A 26,780-nucleotide genomic window follows, 5' to 3' on the forward strand; every position below is an offset into this window, starting at 1 on the left:
ATGATACCTCTCTTCTTCCTAATCCTCATCCCCACAAGAACCACGAAATGTTCAGAGTTTCCAAGGAATTCTATCATGACTCTAGCATCCAACACAGCCTTTCTCGATATATCATCTACTGCCACATAGTCAGTCAAAGCCATTTGCTCTTCTCTTCTGTCATTCCTCATCCATGTATATCTATGGATTATCTTGTGCTGAAAAAAGGTGTTTGCAATAAATAAACAAATATCCAAAAGATAGCTTCCATTCTCATTTATTCTAGGCACTCCCCATTTACCAACTACCTCACCTATTTCATCACATCCCACTTTCTCATTCATATCACTCAATATGACCATGTTTCTCTCATTCTCAAAACTGTTTATAAGCTTCCATTCTCATTTACTCCAGGCACTTCCCATTTACCAACTACCTAACCGTGTTTCATTACATCCCACTTTCTCATTCATATCACCCAATATGACCATGTTCCTCTCATTCTCAAAACTGTTTATACATTTGTTCAAATTTCTCCAAAAAAGCTTCATTTTGTCCTTACCTCATACAGTCTCCATATGCATAGGGGAATTTACACATACCCTCATACTTCACAATCCTAATCTTTCCTTTCACCCACACTATTCTTGATCTATTCCATCCATGATTTGTAATGCCCTCCAGTACTCTTGGTGATAGCAGAATTGCACATCCTTCTTTTCCTCTTCCCAGTAATTTTCACACATTCCTGTCCATGCTCTCCCATAACTTGCATTCATTATTTTCATTTTCACTCCACAAATGCTGCCCAAGGATATGGGTTTCCCCAATCCCTAGCACATCCATGCTACAACTTTTAAAGCTCTCCACAATCTCCCTTATTTTACTCTTGTAATTCACCCCATTCAGTGCCATCACCTTCAATTGCTTGTTTCCTTTAACTCTAGACATAACTGGTAGACTCTTTTCATTCTTGACATAACTGGTAGACTCTTTTAACGTTCGACATAACTGGTAGACTCTTTTAACTCTTGACATAATTGGTAGACTCTAGTGCCACTTCTCATACTTCTGTGGCTCCCCCTTGACAGGTTACAGGCATAGGCCAACTCCAGCGCAGTGTTTCCAGAGGAAGCAAGGCTCAAAAATTATCAAAAACTAAATGTAACAGTGCACCTCAGGTGTTTGTCCAGATCTAAAAGTAATGCCCTGATGTAAATGGGTAATGCCTCCCCCTTTAGTTTCACCCCAAAGGGGTGTACTAATAAGGTCACTATGAGAAGGTGGGGTAAGACTTGGCTACTCCACTTAAACTGGAGTATCCTTTTGAGGTGCTGAAACTCAATACTTCTCCCAATTTTGAGCTTTTTTACTTTCCACAGCCCTGTGTCAACAGCCAAGCCCCACAGACATTTTCAGTTTCCCTGGCTGCTTTATTTCCCTTGGTTCAGTCCAGTGGCAGCATAACAGCCCTGGTTTACCTAATCACCCCAGTTCACCCTTTTCCATGCATTCCTTTTGCTCTCCTGCATGTACAGGTTCCTTCTGTAATCAAATTTTCACATCATCCTTCCTTTCTTCAGTTTGGTCTTCCCCTTCTCCGTGTCCCCTCTGATTCTGACACTAATCTCCTCTTTGTCAACCTCTCATGTTTTTTATCCATATGTACAAACCATTTCAGTACACCCTCTTCAGTTCTTTCAACCAAACTCTTCTTATTTCCACAACTCTCTTACCCTTTTATTTCTTACTTGATGAAACTATCTCATACCACATGTCATCCTCAAACTTTTCATTTCTAACACTATCACCCTCATCTGCACATCCTCATCAATAACCCATGCCCCGCATCCATACAACATAGTTTTTTTCTTACCCTGATAATGACCAGTCTCTCCATACTTTCTTCAGTGCTTCCAGAACCTTTGCTGCCATACCCACGATATGACTCTCTTCCACTTCCATGGTTCCACTCACTGTTATATCTGCTCCCAGGTATCTAAAACACCGCTCTTCTTCCCAATTTTCTTCATTCATGCTCAAACCCAGCTAACTTGTCCCTTTACCCTGCTAAAACAGATGCTTTCCTTTTATACACACTCACTTTCAACTTCGTTCCTTTATGAACTCTTCCCAACTTGGACATCATCTTCCCATTTTGCACTTGAATCTGCCACCAGTGCTCTATCACTGACAAATAACAACTGACTCATTTTCTGGGCCCCCCTCACCCCAACAGAGTGCATTTACTTCTCTCACCACTCCGTCCATAAACAGATTAAATAGCCATGGAGACATTATACACCCCTGTTGTAGACCATCCCTCACCTGGAACCACTCACTCTCCCTTCTACCTACTTGCACACACCATCTTAATCTCTTGATAAAAACTTGTCATTGCTTCTAGTGAACTTTTCTCCCACTCCATATATTTGTAAGGCAGGCCCATCAACATTAACATATGCTTTCTCCAGATCCATGAATGCCACATTCACATCCTTCTTTTTTCTAAGTATTTCTCACACACATTCTTCAAAGCAAACACCTGATCCACACATCCTCTACCAGTCCTGAAACCATATTTTTTCTCTCCAATTTGATGCTCTGTATGTGCCTTCACCATTTCAGTCACCACTACTCCCACACAAGTTACCCAGCTCACTTAACAAACTTGTACCTCTGTAGCTCGAACACTTACATTTGTTCCCCTTACCTTTATACAGTGCCACTGTGCATACATTCTGCCAATTTGTCCAATGTCTCACCATGATCCAGGTATACAATGAAACCGTATCTAACAAATCAATGATGCAGTCATCCCCTTTCTAGCTGCCTTATCACATCATCTTACTCAAGGCTTTCACCACCTCTTCTCTCTTCACCAAACCACTTTCCATAAATCTATTACTTTGCATACTTCCCCATCCCAAAAACCATGCATCTGCCACCTGAGTTACTGAACTCCGTTTTCCAGTCTATGTTACTGTAGAAACTGTTGAAGCTAAATAGTATCAGTGATTATATTTTTTGATTATGTCTTTTGCTCTTTTAATGTCCTCGTTTACTACTTAGTCAAACCTGAGAATTGCATGATCACTTTTTCCAGTTGGTGTATCATATATAATGTTCCCAATATCCATGTTAGTATGTGTTAAGATAAGATCAAGCAATAATGGTGTATCAGTCCCTTTCATCCTAGTATGCTCACTGACATGTTGGTGGAGGAAATTTTCCTGTATTCACTAAAGATTTGTGTTGCTGACAACTCCTGGCATTATGAGAAATTCCCCCATTTTTTCTCCTTTATAATTGAAATCCACCATTAGCAGTACTTTACAAATCTCTAAGAAGTGACTGCTTCACTGCTTCATGCATCATCCAGATTGTTCCTTCATTGTTATCATTGTATACTTGTTCTGGATCATTGCAGTTCTTTGAAGGATTATATACTAGTAACACCAACAAGCACTTCTCTACAGTTACTCATCTCATTTATGTATTGTATGAATGGGCCATCTTCCACTATTTCTTGAAACTTTAGACTTTCTTTTATTAGGAGGGCTAAACCTCCCCCTCCTTTGCTTTCTCTTTCCTTTCTTGCTATCATATATCCTTCTGGGCAGAACAGGTGAGATCTTATCTCTTTGGTAAGCTTAGTTTCCATGACTCCAACAATACCACGTGCATTTACCCATATACAGTCCTTGAATTCCAGCTCTTTACCACTTACTATTATTCTGTAAACATTTGAATACATCCCTTTCAGCCTGCCATTAACATCTAACAATTCTGCCCTCTCTGCAGTGTAGGTGGGGCCATTCCATCCTCTTGCCACATATGGTGTCTTCTGTCTTTAGTCTTTTGACTGTACTCTTTGTTTTTCTCTTCTTTCTCTAACATAACCTATTGAACATCCAAGTGAATTCCATTTTGCTTTTCAGTTTTTAGCTTTCCTAATAGTACTTCCTGGCTTGATAACTTCAGCAAATGAAACCATGACTGGTTGCTCCCATACTTCTTGGTTATAAACAGTTCTTCTTCTTTCCTTCATCTTAGAAATTGCTCCTGGCAATTTCTGTGTCCAGCAGTCTTTTAGTATACATATCTTTGTTCTTTTTCCCTTCTTTTCTATATGGGGCATGATCTTCTAGTCCAAAAATAATCAGTGATTTACAACTGTCAACCTCCTGCTTTATTAACCTGTCTAACTTTGGTGATACCCACTTTTCACCTAGGTCCCTCAGTGTAGAAGTATCAATCTCTCTTTTGTAAGCTCTCCAACTTATCTCATCTCTATTTTAGATAGCAAGTACTGGTCCTATATGCCCTGTACTTTACTAAATCTTTCATCAATTAACCCAGAAACTTCTTTGATTGCTTTATCTTTAACAGTGCATATTGCTCTTCCAACCATTTCAGTAAATTTCGTCTGTACCTCTGTTTCTTAGATTTTAGGGAGAATAAAAAGATGTTTTGGAAGGAGGTGAATAAGGTGCATAAGACAAAAGAATGAATGGGAACATCGGTGAAAGGGGCTAATGGGGAGATAATAACAAGTAGTGGTGAATCGAGAAGGAGATGGAGTGAGTATTTTGAAGGTCTGTAGAATGTGTTTGATGATAGAGTGGCAGATGTGGGGTGTTTTGGATGAGGTGGTGTGCGAAGTGAGAGGGTCAGGGAGAATGGTTTGGTAAACAGAGAAGTAGTGAAAGCTTTACGGAAGATGAAAACCAGCAAGGCAGTGAGTTTAGATGGTATTGCAGTGGAATTTATCAATAAGGGGTGACTGTGTTGTTGACTTATTGGTGAGGATATTCAATATATGTATGGTTCATGGTGAAGTGCCTGAGGATTGGTGGAATGCATGCATAGTACCATGGTACAAAGGCAAAGGGGATAAAGTTGAGTGCTCAAATTACAGAGGTATAAGTTTGTTGAGTATTCCTGGGAAATTATACAGGAGGGTATTGAATGAGAGGATAAAGGCATGTACAAAGCATCAGATTGGGGAAGAGCAGTGTGGTTTTAGAAGTGGTAGAGGATGTGTGGATCAGGTGTTTGCTTTGAAGAATGTATGTGAGAAATACTTAGAAAAGCAAATGGATTTGTATGTAGCATTTATGGATCTGGAGAAGGTATATGATAGAGTTGATAGCGATGCTCTGTGGAAGGTATTAAGAGTATATGTTGTGGGAGATAAGCTGCTAGAAGCAGTGACAAGTCTTTATCGAGGATGTAAGGCATGTGTATGAGCAGGAAGATAGGAAAGTGATTGGTTCCCAGTGATAGTCAGTTTGTGGCAGGGGTGGGTGATGTCTCTATGGTTGTTTAATTTGTTTATGGATGAGGTTGTTAGAGAGGTGAATGGAAGAGTTTTGGAGAGAGGGGCAAGTATGCAGTCTTTTGTGGATGAGAGGGCTTGGGAAGTGAGTCAGTTGTTGTTCGCTGATGATACAGTGCTGGTGGCCGCTTCAGGTGAGAAACTGCAGAAGCTGGTGACTGAGTTTGGTAAAGTGTGTGAAAGAAGAAAGTTGAGAGAAAATGTGAATAAGAGCGAGGTTATTAGGTTCAGTAGGGTTGAGGGACAAGTCAAATGGGAGGTAAGTTTGAATGGAGAAAAACTGGAGGAAGTGATATGTTTTAGACATCTGGGAGTGGATTTAGCAGCGGATGGAACCATGGAAGCGGAAGTGAGTCATAGGGTGGGGAAGTGGGCGAAGGTTCTGGGAGTGTTGAAGAATGTGTTGAAGGCAAGAAAGTTATCTTGGAAAGCAAAAATGGGTATGTTTGAAGGAATAATGGTTCCAACAATGATATATGATTGCGAGGCATGGGTTATAGATAGGCTTGTATGGAGGAAGGTGGATGTGTTGGAAATTAAATGTTTTAGAGCAATATGTGGGGTGAGGTATTTGATCGAGTAAGTAATGAAAAGGCAAGAGAGATGTGTGGTAATAAAAAGAGTGTGGTTGAGAGAGCAGAAGAGGGTGTTTTGAAATGGTTTTGTCACATGGAGAGAATGAGTGAGGAAAGATTGACAAAGAGGATATATGTGTCAGAGGTGGAGGGAACGAGGAGAAGTGGGAAACCAAATTGGAGGTGGGAGGATGGAGTGAAAAAGATTTTGAGTGATCAGGGCCTGAACATACAGGTGGGTGAAAGGTGTGCAAGGAATAGAGTGAATTGGAACAATGTGGTATATCCGGGTCAACATGCTGTCAATTGATTGAACCAGGGGATGTGAAGCATCTCGGGTAAACCATGGAAAGTTTTGTGGGGGCCTGGATGTGGAAAGGGAGCTGTAGTTTCAATGCATTACACATGATAGCTAGAGACTAAGTGTGAACGAATGTGGACTTTGTTTTTTTTTACTAGCGCTATCTCGCACGCCTGTGGGGGGAGGAGGTGCCATTTTATGTGTGGTGGTATGGTCATGGGAATGGATAAAGGCAGTAAGTATGAATATGTACATGTGGATATATGTATATGTCTATGTATGTATATGTATGTTTACGTTGAAATGTATAAGTACGTATATGTGCGTGTGTGGCCGTTTATGTGTATACATGTGTATGTGGGTGGGTTGGGCCATTCTTTCATCTGTTTCCTTGCACTACCTCGCTAATGTGGGAGACAGTGACAAAGTAAAATGAAAAATAATAAGAAGTACCTCTGTATATCCCTGGGTCGATATTCCTCTCCATCCCTCTTCATGTCCTGCATCTATTGATCTGATGCCAAGATTGCTCCTTTTAATCTTCCTTGCTGTCTTATATCATCAGTCTGTATGTGTGTGTTACTCCTTTTCCCTAATTTAACAGCTGCTGTTATTGCTCCTTCTGCACTTCCATTTCTTCTATATGAAGTAGATTCTGCATGTGTTTTTATACTCTCCTATACCTGAACAGTTGCCAATATTTTTTTCTGCATTTCTGTAACTGCCTCTGATTGGTTAAGTCCAACCTTACATTAAGACTATTTCTTACAATACAGATACCATTGTTTATTGTAAAGAGTTTACAAAATATTTCCTTATCCATATACTTCACTGTAGTTTTACTATTTGCCAGCAGACAGTTAGCCTCCACAGTTCTCCTGACAAGGAGTTCTCATAACAAGTCAGTGTTAATCCTAGGACTCACACATATTCCTGTAGATTATTTTTCACTAGGTAATAATTGCAATGATTCTTTCTTTCAGTGTCTTATCCTCATTAATTTGCATCCATTTGGACTGATTGTTATCAACCATATATCAAATCAACTGTAGAGTTTACTTATGTCCCCCTTGTAAGCTGATGCAGTCATTGTTACTCTTTGCTGCACTTGACTCATGACTTTGCATCAGCCGCAAGCATGTTCATGTTAGTGTCTAGTCTGACAGGTGAGTCATTTACATGCACCAAGAATAAAAGTGGATTTCAAGACTGAGTCCTACAGCACACCATGGATAACCCAAGCTCATTTTGAGAATTCCCTGTAAACTGCAGCCTTTACTCATTTCACTAAGCTAAGATATGCAGTGAAGGGGTCTGTCCATTATTCTTGGCTGTAGATTTAGCGACAAAAACAAGCTCATGTATGATACATTATCAATAGCTTTTTATCGGTCAAGGAATACACATTTTACCCCCACTTTTTCGTCTAAGACAGATTGCATCGTGTCGTAGAAGTCTAGGAAATATGTGATGCATGATCTTGTTTCCTTAAATCCATGTTGTCTCCCACTTTAGTATTTTTTTCTTTTTTTCAAATTGTCATCCATTTGAATTATGATTATCTTTTCTAGTTCTTGACAGACTTTGATTCTCTTTTGAGAAAGAATTTCCTAATTCTCTTTCTCAAATGTAAGCTTGACATTTGCTCTCCTCCACACCTTTGAAACTATACCTTCCTCTAATGACCTGTTGAACAGTATTTCAAGTGTCATAATAAAGATCTCTGCCCATTCCTTCAACACATGATTGAAGACCTTGCTAGGGCCATGAGCCTTATAACCTACTTATGTCTTTTCAAATGATTTCAGTACTTTCTGAGTCCTATCAATTTTTGCTGGTGCTGGGGTTATGATGTCCTTTATGGTGAATACACTTTTGAACTATTCATTTGGTACCTTGCACATTTTCTCATCTTCAACAACCCTTCTTTCTGAGTCCCTACGCTTAATTAGCAGCTGTATAACCAACAGTTTGCTCCTGATAAGTATGTAAAATATGCTAGGAATTATAAAGAATGCCAGGAGGAGTATGAAAGGAGGGTGACCAAAGTTTTGATGGCTGTGCAGTAAATGTAGGAATGCAGTTATGTGTGAATGAGGTATTAAGAATGTTTAGAGAAAAACTACTAAATGTTGTAGAATTAGTAATAGGATACAAGGTCATGAGATATGAAAATGAAAAGGGAAATGTATGTTGGATGGCTGAGATTAGAAATGCTGTGAAGAAAAGGAAATGGCATGTGGTAGATTGCTCAAAAGGAATTTACCAGTGGAAGATCAGCAAAGGAGGAAGAAAGAATTTGAAATGTGTAAGCAGAATGTTAAGAAGCTGATAGAAGAAAGCAAAGAAAGAGTAGATGAAGATTTTGGAAGAAAGTTGAGTGAAAAGTTCTGGGAAAATAAGAAATTGTAGTGGAAAGCGGTGAAGAAGGAGAGAACACATGACAGAGTGGAAAAGTTATTGTGAGAAGTAAGGAAGGAAGGGTGTTGAATCAAAGGATGGTAATGAAAGGAAGATGGAAAGAGTATTTTGAAGAACTGATGAAATTGAGAGAAGGTATAGGTATGGAGGATGGAAAGAGAAGGATACAAGCACAGCGGCCTATAGCAAGAGGGGAGGTAAAAAGGGTGATAATGAGGATGAAGGTGGGAAAGGCATCTGGAATGGATGGGATTACAACTGAAAAGTTGAAGTATAGAGGAGAAAATGTGATAAAGTGAAGTCATTTGACATGTAATTTAGCTTGGAAATGAAAGGTTGTGCTTGAGGATTGTGTGAAAGCTATATTGTCTCTTTATTCAAAGAAAATGTGCTAAAGATATATGTAGCTATTATAGGGGAATAAGTCTGCTAAACATACCAGGAAAAGTACATACAAGTGTTGATTGACAGAGCAATAGAAGTGACAGTGCAGAATAAATGAGGAATAAGGGGTTTTAGTAAAGGTTGTGTATGTGTGAATCAGATTTTTTTGGTGAAAATGGCTGTGGAAAAGTATCTAGGAAAAAGTAAGAATCTGCCTGCACCTATTATGAATTGGGAGAAAGCATATAACAGAGTCAAGTGGAATGCTTTATGGAATGTGTTAAGGATATGTAAGATAGATGGTGTGAAAGCCTACTATAGAGTATCAAATGCATGTGTAAGAATGGTTGGAAAGTTGAATGAAAGTTTTGGTATGCATATAGGTTTGAGGCAGGGATGTGTGATGTCACTGTGGCTTTTTAACATATATATATATATATATGGAGTCATAAGAGAGGTGAAAGCAAATCTAGGGAAAGGGGGCATAGGGATGAAGTGTGGAGATGAGGTATGGTGGCTAGTTACAAGCCTCTTTGTGGATAATACTGTGTTGTTTGCTGAGAGTGAAAGGAGCTGCAGAAATTTGTAAGTGTTTTATGATGTGTGTAAGCATAGATGATTGCAAATACTTGTGAGTAAAAATAAAGTAACAGAGTTCAAAAGGAGACAGAGTGAAAGTATAGCTGTTGAAAAACCTTATAGAGTGAAAGAAGAAAATGTACTAAACTGTGCTATAGATAAGGGGTCTGAAAAACTGGAAGACATGAGAGAATTTAAGAATTTAGGAGCTATCTTAGGTAAATTTGGTTAGATGGAAGAAGAGATAAGGGAGAGAGCAGTACAGGGTAAAAGAGCCACTGTGTCCTTTAATAGAATAATGAAAGGTAGAGGTTAAGTATTGAAGTAAAGAAAGGATTAAGGGACAGCATAGTCCTCCTAACCAGTGACCTATGCAGCTGAAACATGGACATGGAATCAGTCAGAGGAGCATGTGGTATGACTAGACGGAATGAAAAAAGAAATGAAGGAGTGTATGAGAGATTTGGTATGTTAGGGAATGCAAAGGGAATGAATTGTGGAGTGGTAGAGTGGGTGAGTAATATGCCTTTGCTCTTTTATGTTTCAACATCTTTTATTAAAGAAATACCTTTTTTTCAACCTTTTGTTTCTATTTATCAAAAAAAAAATTGTGTAATGCTCACCTTATTACAGATTTAGTAGAGCCCTACTTAACAGTTTTCTATTTTCTAGATGTTGAATTTAACCTTTGAGTACTAGGTGACTTCGCAAATTGCAATTCACAAAATTGCCAAAAATATTAGGCTTTCAGAATTTTTGTTTCTCAGATAAAATGAAAGTTGGACATGTAAAAATGAGAGATTTATTAAAGAAAATAAGCCACCATAACATATCTTGCTGTGCTGAGTGTGTAATTTAACTAGTAGAGGCCCTGATGAAGGTATGCAGAAATGCAGATAAAGTGGAAGGAGGTGGAGTTAGAATAGAGGTTTAGCCTCTGACATAAAGTCTTTAATGACTCATCTCGAATTACGAAAGAAATACATATGAAATTAAAGGATATGTGGAAACAATTTAGATGATATAACATATATGGCCATGAGATAGCAATGAAGGTAAGGCACATTTTCCCAGCAGATGCAGTGGGAGAAAGCAGGTTGGCGAGGTGCTGTGGATGTGCCTCAAGATCTACATCTATTAAATGACATTTATTGCTATTTATACATATTTTTTTATTTATTATATTTAATTGCTGTCTCTTGTGTCAATGAGATAGCGCAAGGGAACAGATGAGGAATGGCCTAACCCACCCACATACATATGTACATCCTTAAACGCCCATACATGCACATATACATACATATACATTTCAATATATACATACGTATACATACACGGACATATACATATATACACATGTACATATTCATACATGCTCTCTTCATCCATTCCCGTTGCCACCCAGACACGCAAGAGATAGCATCTCCCCCAACCACCACCATCACCACCACCACCAGCGAGGTAGCACCAGGAAATGATAAAAAAAAGGCCAAATTCATTCACACACAGTCTCTAGCTGTCATATGTAATGCACCGAACCACAGCTCCCTCTCCACATCCAGGCCCCACAGACCTTTCCATGGTTTACCCCAGATGCTTCACATTCCATGGTCCAATCCATTGACAGTATGTCGACCCCAGTATACCACATTGTTCCAATTCGCTCTATTCCTTGCTTGCCTTTCACCCTCCTGTATGTTCAGGCCCCGATCACTCAAAATCTTTTTCACTCCATCCTTCCACCTCCAGTTTGGTCTCCCACTTCTCCTTATTACCTCCACCTTTGACAAATATATCCTCTTTGTCAATCTTTCCTCACTCGTTCTCACCATGTGTCCAAACCATTTCAACACATCATCTTCTGCTCTCTCATCCACACTCTTTTTATTACCACAAATCTCTCTTACCCTTTCATTATTTACTCAATCAAACCACCTCACACCACATATTGTCATGAAACATTTGATTTCCAACACATCCACCCTCCTCCACACAACCCTTTCTATAGCCCATGCCTTGCAACCATATAACATTGTTGGAACCACTATTCCTTCAAACATACCCTTTTTTGCTTTCTGAGATAACGTTTTTACCTTCCAAACATTCTTCAGCGCTCCCAGAACCTTTGCCCCCCTCCCCCACCCTGTGACTCACTTCCACTTCCATTGTTCCATCCGCTGCTAAGTCCACTCCTAGATATCTAAAACACTTCGCTTCCTCCAGTTTTTCTCCATTCAAACTTACCTCCGAGTTAACTTGTCCCTCAACCCTACTGAACCTAATAACCTTGCTCACATTCACATTTACTCCTAATCTTCTTCTTTCACACACTTTACCAAACTCAGTCACCAGCTTCTGCAGTTTCTCACTCAAATCAGCCACCAGCGCTATATCATCAGCAAACGACAACTGACTCACTTCCCAAGCCCTCTCATCCAGAACAGACTGCATACTTGCCCCTCTCTCCAAAACTCTTGCATTCACCTCCCAAACCACCCCATCCATAAATAGATATCCAACCATGGAGACATCATGCACCCATGCTGCAAACCTACATTCACTGGGAACCACTCACTTTCCTCTCTTCCTACTTGTACACATGCCTTACATCCTTGGTAAAAACTTTTCACTGCTTCTAGCAACTTACATCCCACACCACATACTCTTAGAACCCTCCACAAAGCATTTTTATCAAGCTTGTCATATGCCTTCTCCAGATCCATAAATGTTACATACAAATCCATCTGTTTTTCGAAGTAGCAAACACCTGATCCACACATCCTCTACCACTTCTGAAACCACACTGCTTTTCCCCAGTCTGATGCTTTTACATGCCTTTACCCTCTCATTCAGTACCCTCCCATATAGGTTTCCAGGAATACTCAACAAACTTATGCCTCTGTAATTTGAGCACTCACATTTATCCCCTTTGCCTTTGTACAATGGCGCTATGCATGCATTCCATCAATCCTTAGGCACTTCATGATCCATAGATAGAGTGAATATCCTTACCACCCAATCAACAACACAGTCACCCCCTTTTTTTATACTAAATTCCACTGCAATACCATCCAAACCTGCTGCCTTGCTGGCTTTCATCTTCCACAAAGCTTTCACTACCTCTTATCTGTTTACCAAATCATTCTCCCTGACCCTCTCACTTCGCACACCCCCCCCAACCAAAACACCCTACTTCTGCCACTCTGTCACCAAACACATTCAACAAACCTTGAAAATACTCACTCTGTCTCCTCATTTCATCACTACTTGTTATTACCTCCCCATTTGCCCCTTCACTGATGTTCCCATTTGTTCTCTTCTCTTACACACTTTAATTACCTCTTTCCAAAACATCTTTTTATTCTCCCTAAAATTTAATGATACTCCCTCACTCCAACTCTCATTTGCCCTCTTTTTAACCTCTTGCACTTTTCTCTTGACCTCCTGCCACTTTTACATCTCCCAATCATTTGCACTACTTCCCTGCAGAAATTGGCCAAATGCCTCACTTCTCTTTCACTAATAATCTACTTCTTCATCCCACCATTTGCTACCCTTTCTATCTGCCCACTTCCCACCTTTCTCATGCCACATGCATCTTTTGTGCAAGCCATCACTGCTTCCCTAGATACATCCCATTCTTCCCCCACTCCTCTTATGTCATTTGCTCTCACCTTTTGCCATGCTGCACTCAATCTCTCTCGGTACTTCCTCACACAAGTCTCCTTTCCAAGCTCGTTCACTCTCACCACTCTCCTCTCCCCAACATTCTCTCTTCTTTTCTGAAAAAACCTCAACAAATCTTCACCTTTGCCTCGACAAGATAGTGATCAGACATCCCTCCAGTTGCCCATCTCAGCACATTAACATCCAAAAGTATTTCTTTTTCATGCCTATCAATTAGCATGTAATCCAATAATGCCCTCTGATCATCTCCTACTCACATATGCATATTTATGTATATCTCTATTTTTAAACCAAATTTCCCAATCACCAGTCCTTTTTCAGCACACAAATCCACAAGCTCTTCACCATATCCATATACAACACTAAACACTCCATGTATACCAATTATAACCTCAACTGCCACATTACTCACCTTTGCATTCAAATCACCCATCACTATAATGTGATTCCGTGCATTAAAGCTGCTAACTCACTCACTCAGCTGCTCCCAAAACACTTGCCTCTCATGATCTTTCTTATCATGACCAGGTGCATAGTCACCAATGATCACCCATCTCTCTCCATACACTTTCAGTTTTACCCATATCAACCTAGAGTTTGCTTTCTTACACTCTATCACATACTCCTACAACTCTTGCTTGAGGAGTAGTGCTACTCCTTTCTTTGCTCTTGTCCTCTCACTAACCCCTGACTTTACTCCTAAGACATTCCCAAACCACTCTTCCCCTTTACCCTTGAGCTTCGTTTTACTCAGAGCCAAAACATTCAGGTTCCTCTCCTCAAACATACTACCTATCTCTCCTTTTTTCTCAGATACATCTACACACATTTAGGCTCCCCATTCTGAGCCTTCGAGGAGGATGAGCACTCCCTGCATGACTTCTTTTGCTTCCCCTTTTAGAAAGTTAAAGACAAGGAGGGGAGGGTTTCCAGCCTCCTGTTCCGCCCCTTTTAGTTGTGTTTTACGACACGTGAGGAATACATGGGAAACATTCTTTCTCCCCTATCCCCAGGGATATTGCTATTTATGGTTCCCAATTACTTAAATTTACATATAATTAGTGCATATATCTACACATAATTGCATTTACTCAAATATGTATTTAAACTTCAGGATTACTTCCAGTGATTGTTGGTCTGAAATAGGCACATACAATGACTAAGGGGCACTTAGAAGCCATAATACATATGCGAGTTGTTCAAAATAATCCCACAAAAATTAGTGCTAGTGTGAAGTCTATCAGTACCTGCTATACAAGTCTTTATATGAAAACTTCTGCTTGTTGGGGTTAATTTCTCCACTTCTCATCCAAAAGAGATTGCTTAGCTCTGTTTATTTCCATGACTATCTTTTCTTTGAGTTTGGTTTTCTCTTTTCTCAAGGAAAGTTGGTTGGATTACCCACAGGTTGTTATTGGAATATTTCTTGTTATTATCAAAGGAAATGGAGCTTTATAACTGCCTTCTATCCCTCTCCCCCTCTTTTTTTTATTACAAGTTTCACAATATTGGTAGATTGTCAAAATCAGGCTGTGAAGATTAGCACTCATGTGAGACTCTCAGCACCTGTCATGAAACTCTTCATATGAAGACTCCTGGCATGTAAGGGGTAATTTCCCAATTTCTCTGCCTCTCTGTATATCTATATCTCTGACACCCATTCCTTTGGGAACTCCCTTATGGGAGTGCCCATGGGTACAGTCTCCGTACCTGTTGACCTCCAGTGCTACCTCTTAGCCTTTAGTGCCTCACTCTGAACAGCTTGTTGGCATACAGCAGCTCTAGCAGTGTCGGCAGAGCTCTTACCTAATGTTCCTACCAACTACTTCGACCTGATGTGTGTACCTCATGTTCCTACTTGTTTTCCAACCAGCTGTACTACTTACTGCTCCAAGCTAATGCTCCTACTCACAACTTCTACCTGATGTTTCTGCTTAATGCTTCTATCTAACGCTCCTACCTGCTACTTCTATCTATTGCTTTTACCATTTTGTCAAAAGGCAAGGCTAGTACATAGCACTCATCGCAGGAAAATATGGAGTGATGAATGGATTGTGTGAGTTATATGTTGTCAAGTGTAAAGTGTGACAAGTAGAGATTGATTGTGTTTGTGGACTGATACCAGTAGTCCACATGTGGGTAAGGTAGAAAGAAAAGACTGTTACCTTGGTCAAAGGAGTGGAACTTGACAATTACTGAAGTGCTGGCTCATTACACAGTTGTCACAAACCCTCCCATTACCCAAGTGGATAGTATCTGTAATATACCTGCCTGGTCAGTGACTGCTGACCAACTGCTACCCAGCCAATTTCTCTCTTAAAAGAAACTGCTAAGCTCTGTTATTTCCCATGGTTATATCCCCTCTTTAAATCTGTTTTTTTTCCTCCAAGGGACTAATGGTATGAATATCCACAGGTTAGTATTTTGATTTTGCCTATTACTTACAAAGAGACAGGTGATTTTTCGTTTCCCTTGTTTATTGTCTAAATCCTGTTTGGAACAAATGTGAGTTTGCAGGTGAAGAATGATTTGTTAGAAGGTATAGCCAAGCCTTCCATGATGAACTGATGAAAAATATGGGTTTACCATGACAGACTGATAGACTGTAATTCTGGAGACAGATTTTCTAAGATCATGGTGCAAAATGAGAAGGACACATTGAGAAATTTGAATGTCAGAATAAAGAATAGAGAAAAGAGCAGTTGTAAAAGTGAAGGATATACCACTGGGATGGGTAGGGCATTTTGAAAGATTGGTTGTAGCAAGGATTACTAAGGTAGTGTATGTGAAAATTGTGAAGAGAATGTAATGAAGAGGAGGATCAGTAATAAATTTGAAGAGAAGGTGAGGGAGTACTAATCAAGAGGGACTTTAACATGGAAAAATTGCTGAGATTGCTCAAGGATAGTGCTGTGTGACCTGCATAGGCCCCACTAGATGATAAGACAGGGCATATTTGGATATGAATGAATAAAACTATGATAATGCTGAATATGCTTATGTTTACCATGCTAAAACTTTTTTCTTTTCTTTTAAGAGCACTAATGTACATGGATGTCTTTTACTGTCTTATTTACTTTGACTGATATTATTCCTAAAGGAGTTGTACCACCTGCTGGCCTGATGGTGGGAAATGCTAAGATTGAGACAGCTGTTGAGAACTTGCAGCAACAGTCTCTAGATGTGTCAGAGTTACAAGAGTACTGCAGGAAACGCTTCCAGTTTAAAAGCATCAAAATCATTAGGTTTAAGTGAGTATACCATAGTTATTTTTACAGTTATTAAGTAAAGAGAACATCAAAAGAAATTCAAAGTCATTATATGGAAATGGATACTGTTACCTTTTATGATATCTATCTATCTATCTATCTGCCTATATCTCTGATGCCTGCTCCTTTTGGGAACTCCCTCAAGGGGGCAGCCATGGCAAAGGTGTCTCCATAACTTGTGAACTCCAGTGCCACTTCTTAGCCTTTAGTGCCTCACCCATAACAGGCCACTGGCAGAGGGCAACTCTAGCACAGTATTTTTAGAGGCTCCTACCTAATGTCCCATTGGACTGCTTTTACCTAATGCATTTACCTAATATTTCTGCCTTTATGATATTATGTACTTATTTTAACATGAAAAGTATGAGTTCACTATTCATCACCATATAGTATGGTAAATATAGATTATTTATTGTTTATTTTGTTTTGTTGCTGTCTCCTGCGTTAGCGAGGTATCGCAAGGAAACAGACAAAAGAATGGTCCAACCTACCCACTTACACATGTCTATACCTACACGTCCACACACGCAAATATACATACCTATACATCTTAATGTATACATATATATACACACAGACATATACATATATACACATGTACATAATACACACTGTCTGCCCTTATTCATTCCCATTGCCACCCCGCCACACATGAAATACCAATCCCCTCCCCCCCTCATGTGCATGAGGTAGTGCTAGGAAAAGACAACAAAGGCCACATTTGTTCACACTCAGTCTCTAGCTGTCATGTAATAATGCACTGAAACCACAGCTCCCTTTCCACATCCAGGCCCTACAGAACTTTCCATGGTTTACCCCAGACGCTTCACATGCCCTAGTTCAATCCATTGACAGCACGTTGACCCCAGTATACCACATCGTTCCAATTCACTCTATTCCTTGCCTGCCTTTCACCCACCTGCATGTTCAGGCCCCGATCACTCAAAATCTTTTTCACTTCATCTTTCCACCTCCAATTCGGTCTCCCACTTCTCGTTCCCTCCACCTCCGACACATATATCCTCTTAGTCAATCTTTCCTTACTCATTCCCTCCATGTGACCAAACCATTTCAAAACACCCTCTTCTGCTCTCTCAACCACACTCTTTTTATAACCAAACATCTCTCTTACCCTATTATTACTTACTCAATCAAACCACCTCACACCACATATTGTCCTCAGACATCTCATTTCCAACACATCCACCCTCCTCCACACAACTCTATCCATAGCCCACGCCTCGCAACCATATAACATTGTTGGAACCACTATTCCTTCAAACATACCCATTTCTGCTTTTCCGAGATAATGTTCTCGATTTCAACACATTCTTCAATGCTCCCAGAACTTTCGCCCCCTCCCCCACCCTATGATTCACTTCCATTTCCATGGTACCATCCGCTGCCAAATCCACTCCCAGATATCTAAAACACTTCACTTCATCCAGTTTTTCTACATTCAAACTTACCTGCCAATTGGCTTGTCCTTCAACCCTACTGTACCTAATAACCTTGCTCTTATTCACATTTACTCTCAGCTTTCTTCTTTCACACACTTTACCAAACTCAGTCACCAGCTTCTGCAGTTTCTCACATGAATCAACCACCAGCACTGTATCATCAGCGAACAGCAATGGACTCACTTCCCAAGCTCTCTTATCCACAACAGACTGCATACTTGCCCCTCTTTCCAAAATTCTTGCATTCACAAATTAAACAACCATGGAGACATCACACACCCCTGCCGCAAACCAACATTCACTGAGAACCAATCACTTTCCTCTCTTCTTACACATACACATACCTTACATCCTCGATAAAAACTTTTCACTGCTTCTAACAACTTGCTTTCCACACCATGTATTCTTAATACCTTCCACAGAGCATCTCTATCTACTCTATCATATGCCTTCTCTAGATCCATAAATGCTACATTCAAATCCATTTGCTTTTCTAATTATTTCTCACATACATTCTTCAAAGCAAACACCTGATCCACACATCCTCTACCATTTCTGAAACCACACTGCTCTTCCCCAATCTGATGCTTTGTACATGCCTTCACCCTCTCAATCAATACCCTCCCATATAATTTACCAGGAATACTCAACGAACTTATACCTCTGCAATTTGAGCACACACTTTTATCCCCTTTACCTTTGTACAATGGTACTATGCATGCATTCCGCCAATCCTCAGGCACTTCACCATGAGTCATTTTATTTATTTTGCTTTGTCGCTGTCTCCCGCGTTTGCGAGGTAGTGCAAGGAAACAGACGAAAGAAATGGCCCAACCGACCCCCATGCACATGTATATACACACACGTCCACACACGCAAATATACATACCTATACATCTCAATGTACACATATATATACACACACAGACACATACATATATACCCATGCACACAATTCACACTGTCTGCCTTTATTTATTCCCATCGCCAACTCGCCACACATGGAATACCATCCCCCTCCCCCCTCATGTGTGCGGGATAGCGCTAGGAAAAGACAACAAAAGGCCTCATTCGTTCACACTCAGTCTCTAGCTGTCATGCAATAATGCCCGAAACCACAGCTCCCTTTCCACATCCAGGCCCCACACAGCTTTCCATGGTTTACCCCAGACGCTTCACATGCCCTGATTCAATCCACTGACAGCACGTCAACCCCGGTATACCACATCGATCCAATTCATTCTATTCCTTGCCCGCCTTTCACCCTCTTGCATGTTCAGGCCCCAATCACTCAAAATCTTTTTCACTCCATCTTTCCACCTCCAATTTGGTCTCCCACTTCTCCTTGTTCCCTCCACCTCCGACACATATATCCTCTTGGTCAATCTTTCCTCACTCATTCTCTCCATGTGCCCAAACCATTTCAAAACACCCTCTTCTGCTCTCTCAACCACGCTCCTTTTATTTCCACACATCTCTCTTACCCTTTGCATTACTTACTCGATCAAACCACCTCACACCACATATTGTCCTCAGACATCTCATTTCCAACACATCCACCCTCCTCCACACAACTCTATCCATAGCCCACGCTTCGCAACCATACAACATTGTTGGAACCCACTATTCCTTCAAACATACCCATTTCTGCTTTTCCGAGATAATGTTCTCGATTTCCACACATTCTTCAATGCTCCCAGAACTTTCGCCACTCGCATCGCGTCGCGTTCGCCGGCAACGCTTCGCTCTTGTTTTTCGTCGCTCTTCGCTTTCGGCTGTTCGCGCTGCACCTTCCGCCGTCGTCGCACGCGCCGCTTCGCTCGCCGTTACGGCTTCGCGCGCTTTCAGCCTCGCGCCGGCCGCTCGCCCCCTCCCCCGCCACCCTATGATTTCACTCCCATTTCCATGGTACCATCCGCTGCCAATCCACTCCCAGATATCTAAAACACTTCACTTCATCCAGTTTTTTTCTACATTCAAACTTACCTGCCAATTGGCTGGGGGGTCCTTCAACCCTACTGTACCTAATAACCTTGCTCTTATTCACATTTACTCTCAGCTTTCTTCTTCACACACTTTACCAAACTCAGTCACCAGCTTCTGCAGTTTCAACCATGAATCAACCACCAGCACTGTATCATCAGCGAACAGCAATGGACTCACTTCCCAAGCTCTCTTATCCACAACAGACTTCATTCTTGCCCCTCTTTCCAAAAATCTTGCATTCACAAATTAAACAACCATGGAGACATCACACACCCCTGCCGCAAACCTACATTCACTGAGAACCAATCACTTTCCTCTCTTCTTACACATACACATACCTTACATCCTCGATAAAAACTTTTCACTGCTTCTAACAACTTGCTTTCCACACCATGTATTCTTAATACCTTCCACAGAGCATCTCTATCTACTCTAATCATATGCCTTCTCTAGATCCATAAATGCTACATTCAAATCCATTTGCTTTTCTAATTATTTCTCACATACATTCTTCAAAGCAAACACCTGATCCACACATCCTCTACATTTCTGAAACCACACTGCTCTTCCCCAATCTGATGCTTGTACATGCCTTCACCCTCTCAATCAACACCCGCCCATAAATTACCAGGAATACTCAACGAACTTATACCTCTAGCAATTAGCCACCACATTTGAGCCCCTTTACTTTGTACAATGGTACTATGCATGCATTCCGCCAATCCTAAGGCACTTCACCATGAGTCATTTTATTTATTTTGCTTTGTCGCTGTCTCCCGCGTTTGCGAGGTAGTGCAAGGAAACAACGAAAGAAATGGCCCAACCGACCCCCATGCACATTATATACACAAATACACGTCCACACACGCAAATATACATACCTATACATCTCAATGTACACATATATATACACACACAGACACATACATATATACCCATGCACACAATTCACACTGTCTGCCTTTTTCATTCCCATCGCCAACTCGCCACACATGAATACCATCCCCCTCCCCCCTCATGTGTGCGGGGTAGCGCTAGGAAAAGACAACAAAGGCCACATTTGTTCACACTCAGTCTCTAGCTGTCATGTAATAATGCACTGAAACCACAGCTCCCTTTCCACATCCAGGCCCTACAGAACTTTCCATGGTTTACCCCAGACGCTTCACATGCCCTAGTTCAATCCATTGACAGCACGTTGACCCCAGTATACCACATCGTTCCAATTCACTCTATTCCTTGCCTGCCTTTCACCCACCTGCATGTTCAGGCCCCGATCACTCAAAATCTTTTTCACTTCATCTTTCCACCTCCAATTTGGTCTCCCACTTCTCGTTCCCTCCACCTCCGACACATGTATCCTCTTGGTCAATCTTTCCTTACTCATTCCCTCCATGTGACCAAACCATTTCAAAACACCCTCTTCTGCTCTCTCAACCACACTCTTTTTATAACCAAACATCTCTCTTACCCTATTATTACTTACTCAATCAAACCACCTCACACCACATATTGTCCTCAGACATCTCATTTCCAACACATCCACCCTCCTCCACACAACTCTATCCATAGCCCATGCCTCGCAACCATATAACATTGTTGGAACCACTATTCCTTCAAACATACCCATTTCTGCTTTTCCGAGATAATGTTCTCGATTTCCACACATTCTTCAATGCTCCCAGAACTTTCGCCCCCTCCCCCACCCTATGATTCACTTCCATTTCCATGGTACCATCCGCTGCCAAATCCACTCCCAGATATCTAAAACACTTCACTTCATCCAGTTTTTCTACATTCAAACTTACCTGCCAATTGACTTGTCCTTCAACCCTACTGTACCTAATAACCTTGCTCTTATTCACATTTACTCTCAGCTTTCTTCTTTCACACACTTTACCAAACTCAGTCACCAGCTTCTGCAGTTTCTCACATGAATCAACCACCAGCACTGTATCATCAGCGAACAACAATGGACTCACTTCCCAAGCTCTCTTATCCACAACAGACTGCATACTTGCCCCTCTTTCCAAAATTCTTGCATTCACAAATTAAACAACCATGGAGACATCACACACCCCTGCCGCAAACCAACATTCACTGAGAACCAATCACTTTCCTCTCTTCTTACACATACACATACCTTACATCCTCGATAAAAACTTTTCACTGCTTCTAACAACTTGCTTTCCACACCATGTATTCTTAATACCTTCCACAGAGCATCTCTATCAACTCTATCATATGGCTTCTCTAGATCCATAAATGCTACATTCAAATCCATTTGCTTTTCTAATTATTTCTCACATACATTCTTCAAAGCAAACACCTGATCCACACATCCTCTACCATTTCTGAAACCACACTGCTCTTCCCCAATCTGATGCTTTGTACATGCCTTCACCCTCTCAATCAATACCCTCCCATATAATTTACCAGGAATACTCAACGAACTTATACCTCTGCAATTTGAGCACACACTTTTATCCCCTTTACCTTTGTACATTGGTACTATGCATGCATTCCGCCAATCCTAAGGCACTTCACCATGAGTCATTTTATTTATTTTGCTTTGTCGCTGTCTCCCGCGTTTGCGAGGTAGTGCAAGGAAACAGACGAAAGAAATGGCCCAACCGACCCCCATACACATGTATATACACACACGTCCACACACGCAAATATACATACCTATACATCTCAATGTACACATATATATACACACACAGACACATACATATATACCCATGCACACAATTCACACTGTCTGCCTTTATTCATTCCCATCGCCAACTCGCCACACATGGAATACCATCCCCCTCCCCCCTCATGTGTGCGGGATAGCGCTAGGAAAAGACAACAAAAGGCCTCATTCGTTCACACTCAGTCTCTAGCTGTCATGCAATAATGCCCGAAACCACAGATCCCTTTCCACATCCAGGCCCCACACAGCTTTCCATGGTTTACCCCAGACGCTTCACATGCCCTGATTCAATCCACTGACAGCACATCAACCCCGGTATACCACATCGATCCAATTCACTCTATTCCTTGCCCGCCTTTCACCCTCTTGCATGTTCAGGCCCCAATCACTCAAAATCTTTTTCACTCTATCTTTCCACCTCCAATTTGGTCTCCCACTTCTCCTTGTTCCCTCCACCTCCGACACATATATCCTCTTGGTCAATCTTTCCTCACTCATTCTCTCCATGTGCCCAAACCATTTCAAAACACCCTCTTCTGCTCTCTCAACCACGCTCCTTTTATTTCCACACATCTCTCTTACCCTTGCATTACTTACTCGATCAAACCACCTCACACCACACATTGTCCTCAAACATCTCATTTCCAGCACATCCACCCTCCTGCGCACAACTCTGTCCATAGCCCACGCTTCGCAACCATACAACATTGTTGGAACCACTATTCCTTCAAACATACCCATTTTTGCTTTCCGAGATAATGTTCTCGACTTCCACACATTCTTCAAGGCTCCCAGGATTTTTGCCCCCTCCCCCACCCTATGATTCACTTCCGCTTCCATGGTTCCATCCGCTGCCAGATCCACTCCCAGATATCAAAAAAATTTACTTCCTCCAGTTTTTCTCCATTCAAATTTACCTCCCAATTGACTTGACCCTCAACCCTACTGTACCCAATAACCTTGCTCTTATTCACATTTACTCTTAACTTTCTTCTTTCACACACTTTACCAAACTCAGTCACCAGCTTCTGCAGTTTCTTACATGAATCAGCAACCAGCGCTGTATCATCAGCGAACAACAACTGACTCACTTCCCAAGCTCTCTTATCCACAACAGACTTCATTCTTGCCCCTCTTTCCAAAACTCTTGCATTCACTTCCCTAACAACCCCATCCATAAACAAATTAAACAACCATGGAGACATCACACACCCCTGCCACAAACCTACATTCACTGAGAACCAATCACTTTCCTCTCTTCCTACACGTACACATGCCTTACATCCTCGATAAAAACTTTTCACTGCTTCTAACAACTTGCCACCCATGAGTCATACATACATTAAATAACCTTACTAAACAGTCAACAATACAGTCACCCCCTTTTTTAATAAATTCCACTGCAATGCCATCCAAACCCGCTGCCTTGCCGGCTTTCATTTTCTGCAAAGCTTTTACTACCTCTTCTCTGTTTACCAAATAATTTTCTCTAACCCTCTCACATTGCACACCACCTTGACCAAAACACCCTATGTCTTCCACTCTATCATCAAACACATTCAACAAACCTTCAAAATACTCACTCCATCTCCTCACATCACCACTACTAGTTATCACCTCCCCATTAGCCCCCTTCACTGAAGTTCCCATTTGTTCCCTTGTCCTATGCACTTTATTTACCTCCTTCCAAAACATCTTTTTATTCTCCCTAAAATTTAATGATACTCTCCCACCCCAACTCTCATTTGCCTTCTTTTTCACCTCTTGCAAATTTCTCTTGACCTCCTGCCTCTTTCTTTTATACATCTCCCAGTCATTTGCATTATTTCCCTGCAAAAATCATCCAAATGCCTCCCTCTTATCTTTCACTAATAATCTTACTTCTTCATCCCACCCTTTCTAATCTGCCCACCTCCCATGCTTCTCATGCCACAAGCATCTTTTGTACAAGCCATCACTGCTTCCCTAAATACATCCCATTCCTCACCCACTCTCCTTTTGTCCTTTGGTCTCACCTTTTTCTATTCTGTTCTCAGTCTCTCCTGGTACTTCCTCACACAAGTCTCCTTCCCAGGCTCACTTACTTTCCCCACTCTTTTCACACCCAACATTCTCTCTTCTTTTCTGAAAACCTCTACAAATCTTCACCTTTGCCTCCACAAGAGAATGATCAGACATCCCTCCAGTGCACCTCTCAGCACATTGACATCCAAAAGTCTCTCTTTCGCATGCCTACCAATTAACATGTAATCCAATAATGCTCTCTGGCCATCTCTCCTACTTACATATGTATACTTACGTATATCTCTCTTTTCAAACCAGGTATTCCTAATCACCAGTCCTTTTTCAGCACATAAATCTACAAGCTCTTTACCATTTCCATTTACAACACTGAACACCCCATGTACACCAATTATTCCCTCAACTGCCACATTACTCACCTTTGCATTCAAATCACCCATCACTATAACCCGGTCTCTTGCATCAAAATTACTAACACACTCATTCAGTTGCTCCCAAAACACTTCCCTCTCATGATCTTTCTTCTCATGCCTAGGTGCATATGCACCAATAATCCCCCATCTCACTCCATCCTCTTTCAGTTTTACCCATATCAATCTAGAGTTTACTTTCTTACACTTTATCACATACTCCCAACACGCTTGTTTCAGGAGTATTGCTGCTCCTTCCCTTGCTCTTGTCCTCTCAGTAAACCCTGATTATATGATTACTTATTAATACAGTATAAGAAATAAATTCCCTGCTTAGAGTGACACATTCATCAGACTTCCTTTAGTATCATGAAGCCTTTAGAATTAAAGTATAAATAGGGTTATCATAGCTTATCCCTTTCATCCACAACTGTAATACTATAAATGTACTCTTTCCTTCTTTCCAAACAAGTTTCTTGCTTACTCTCCTGCCCTGACCCCCTGTTGCTTATTCTCTGCAACTTTCTAAAAGCTACTCACTGGTAATATTCTCAGTTTCATTCATAAACTTGAAGGTTATAATCAAGTCTTCCTCTTCTTTTTTTTTTTTTTTCCCTAAGTTAAAGCTTCTAACCTTCCCTGAAAATCAGCTCTCTTATTTCAGGTGCTGATTTTGTTGCCAACCTTTGGACTCTTTTTTTATAAATCTTTGTCTCTTTAAGTTTGATTACCACGTATACACAATGTATATTCAAATTTAGGTCTAATATGAGCTGTAGGTGATTTATTAGGCATTTTATTATTTATGTACATAGATTGATTTTTTCTTAACAGTTATCCTAATATGGTGTTCTGGTGACAGATTCGGTACTTTATTGACTACCAAGTTCCTTTCACACATAGATTCATATAGCTTGCTTCCTACCAGATTATAGTCATGATGACTATACCAAGGGCTTCTTCCCCTGTGTTCCATCTTTGTCACCATGCTTTTATTTGGGTTGCTTTTCATTATCTCTGTGGTCTGACCAACTCTGTAGCTTGTTTAAGCCCTCTTTTGAATTGAAACAATATTCATTACTTCTCTTATGACCCTAACATCTTCCAAGAAAATATTTAGTGCCTGTAAAAAACCTAGTCCACCTTCCCATACATTTTCCAAGGTGATGTCACAATTACATGTTAGTACTTTGACATCTCTCCTTTGGCCTTGAATGCCATTTACAAATATCTGGGCATGGAACTAGCAAGGTTCAAGTTTTAGGTTCATAGGGTTTTTATCTCAATGAGGCAAAGTGCTAATAAGATGTTACAGGATACAGCCACCTGATCACATATTCTGAGCACCCAGCGTGCCTAGATATCTCACATGTACCCAAATTTTCATGTATCTGGGCAAGAATTTAGGCTTTCCCCTCCTTAAGATAGTAAGAGCCAATCATCTTGAAGCACAGGTGGAAGAAATACAACATTCTGAAGTGAAATTCTCAAAAAAGAAGTGGCAGCCTGGAAGAGTTAAGAAAGAAAATTGTTTCCTTAAGATAGCCTGAGCTCTCTGAGGCAAATTGCTGGTGTTTACACCATTAGTAACACTAGTCTCAGCAACCCTGAGAGCATCATATACTTGTATCACAATAAGCCTTAATACCTTTGAAAATATATGGA

The 26,780-nt window shown here is 40.8% G+C and overlaps 1 protein-coding gene across 2 annotated transcripts in view; it reads left to right on the top strand.

The window, feature by feature from the left end:
• pasha (partner of drosha) overlaps positions 1-26,780 on the top strand; it is a 458,101-nt gene that overhangs the window by 185,050 nt on the left and 246,271 nt on the right. For both annotated transcript variants that reach the window (XM_071679815.1, XM_071679814.1), the window contains exon 5: positions 16,368-16,518. In XM_071679815.1, coding sequence (XP_071535916.1) covers positions 16,368-16,518 — 151 coding nt within the window. The remainder of the gene's footprint in view (positions 1-16,367; positions 16,519-26,780) is intronic.

This window comes from Panulirus ornatus, chromosome 30 (assembly GCF_036320965.1).
Source record: "Panulirus ornatus isolate Po-2019 chromosome 30, ASM3632096v1, whole genome shotgun sequence".
NCBI classification, from domain to species: Eukaryota; Metazoa; Arthropoda; class Malacostraca; order Decapoda; family Palinuridae; genus Panulirus; species Panulirus ornatus.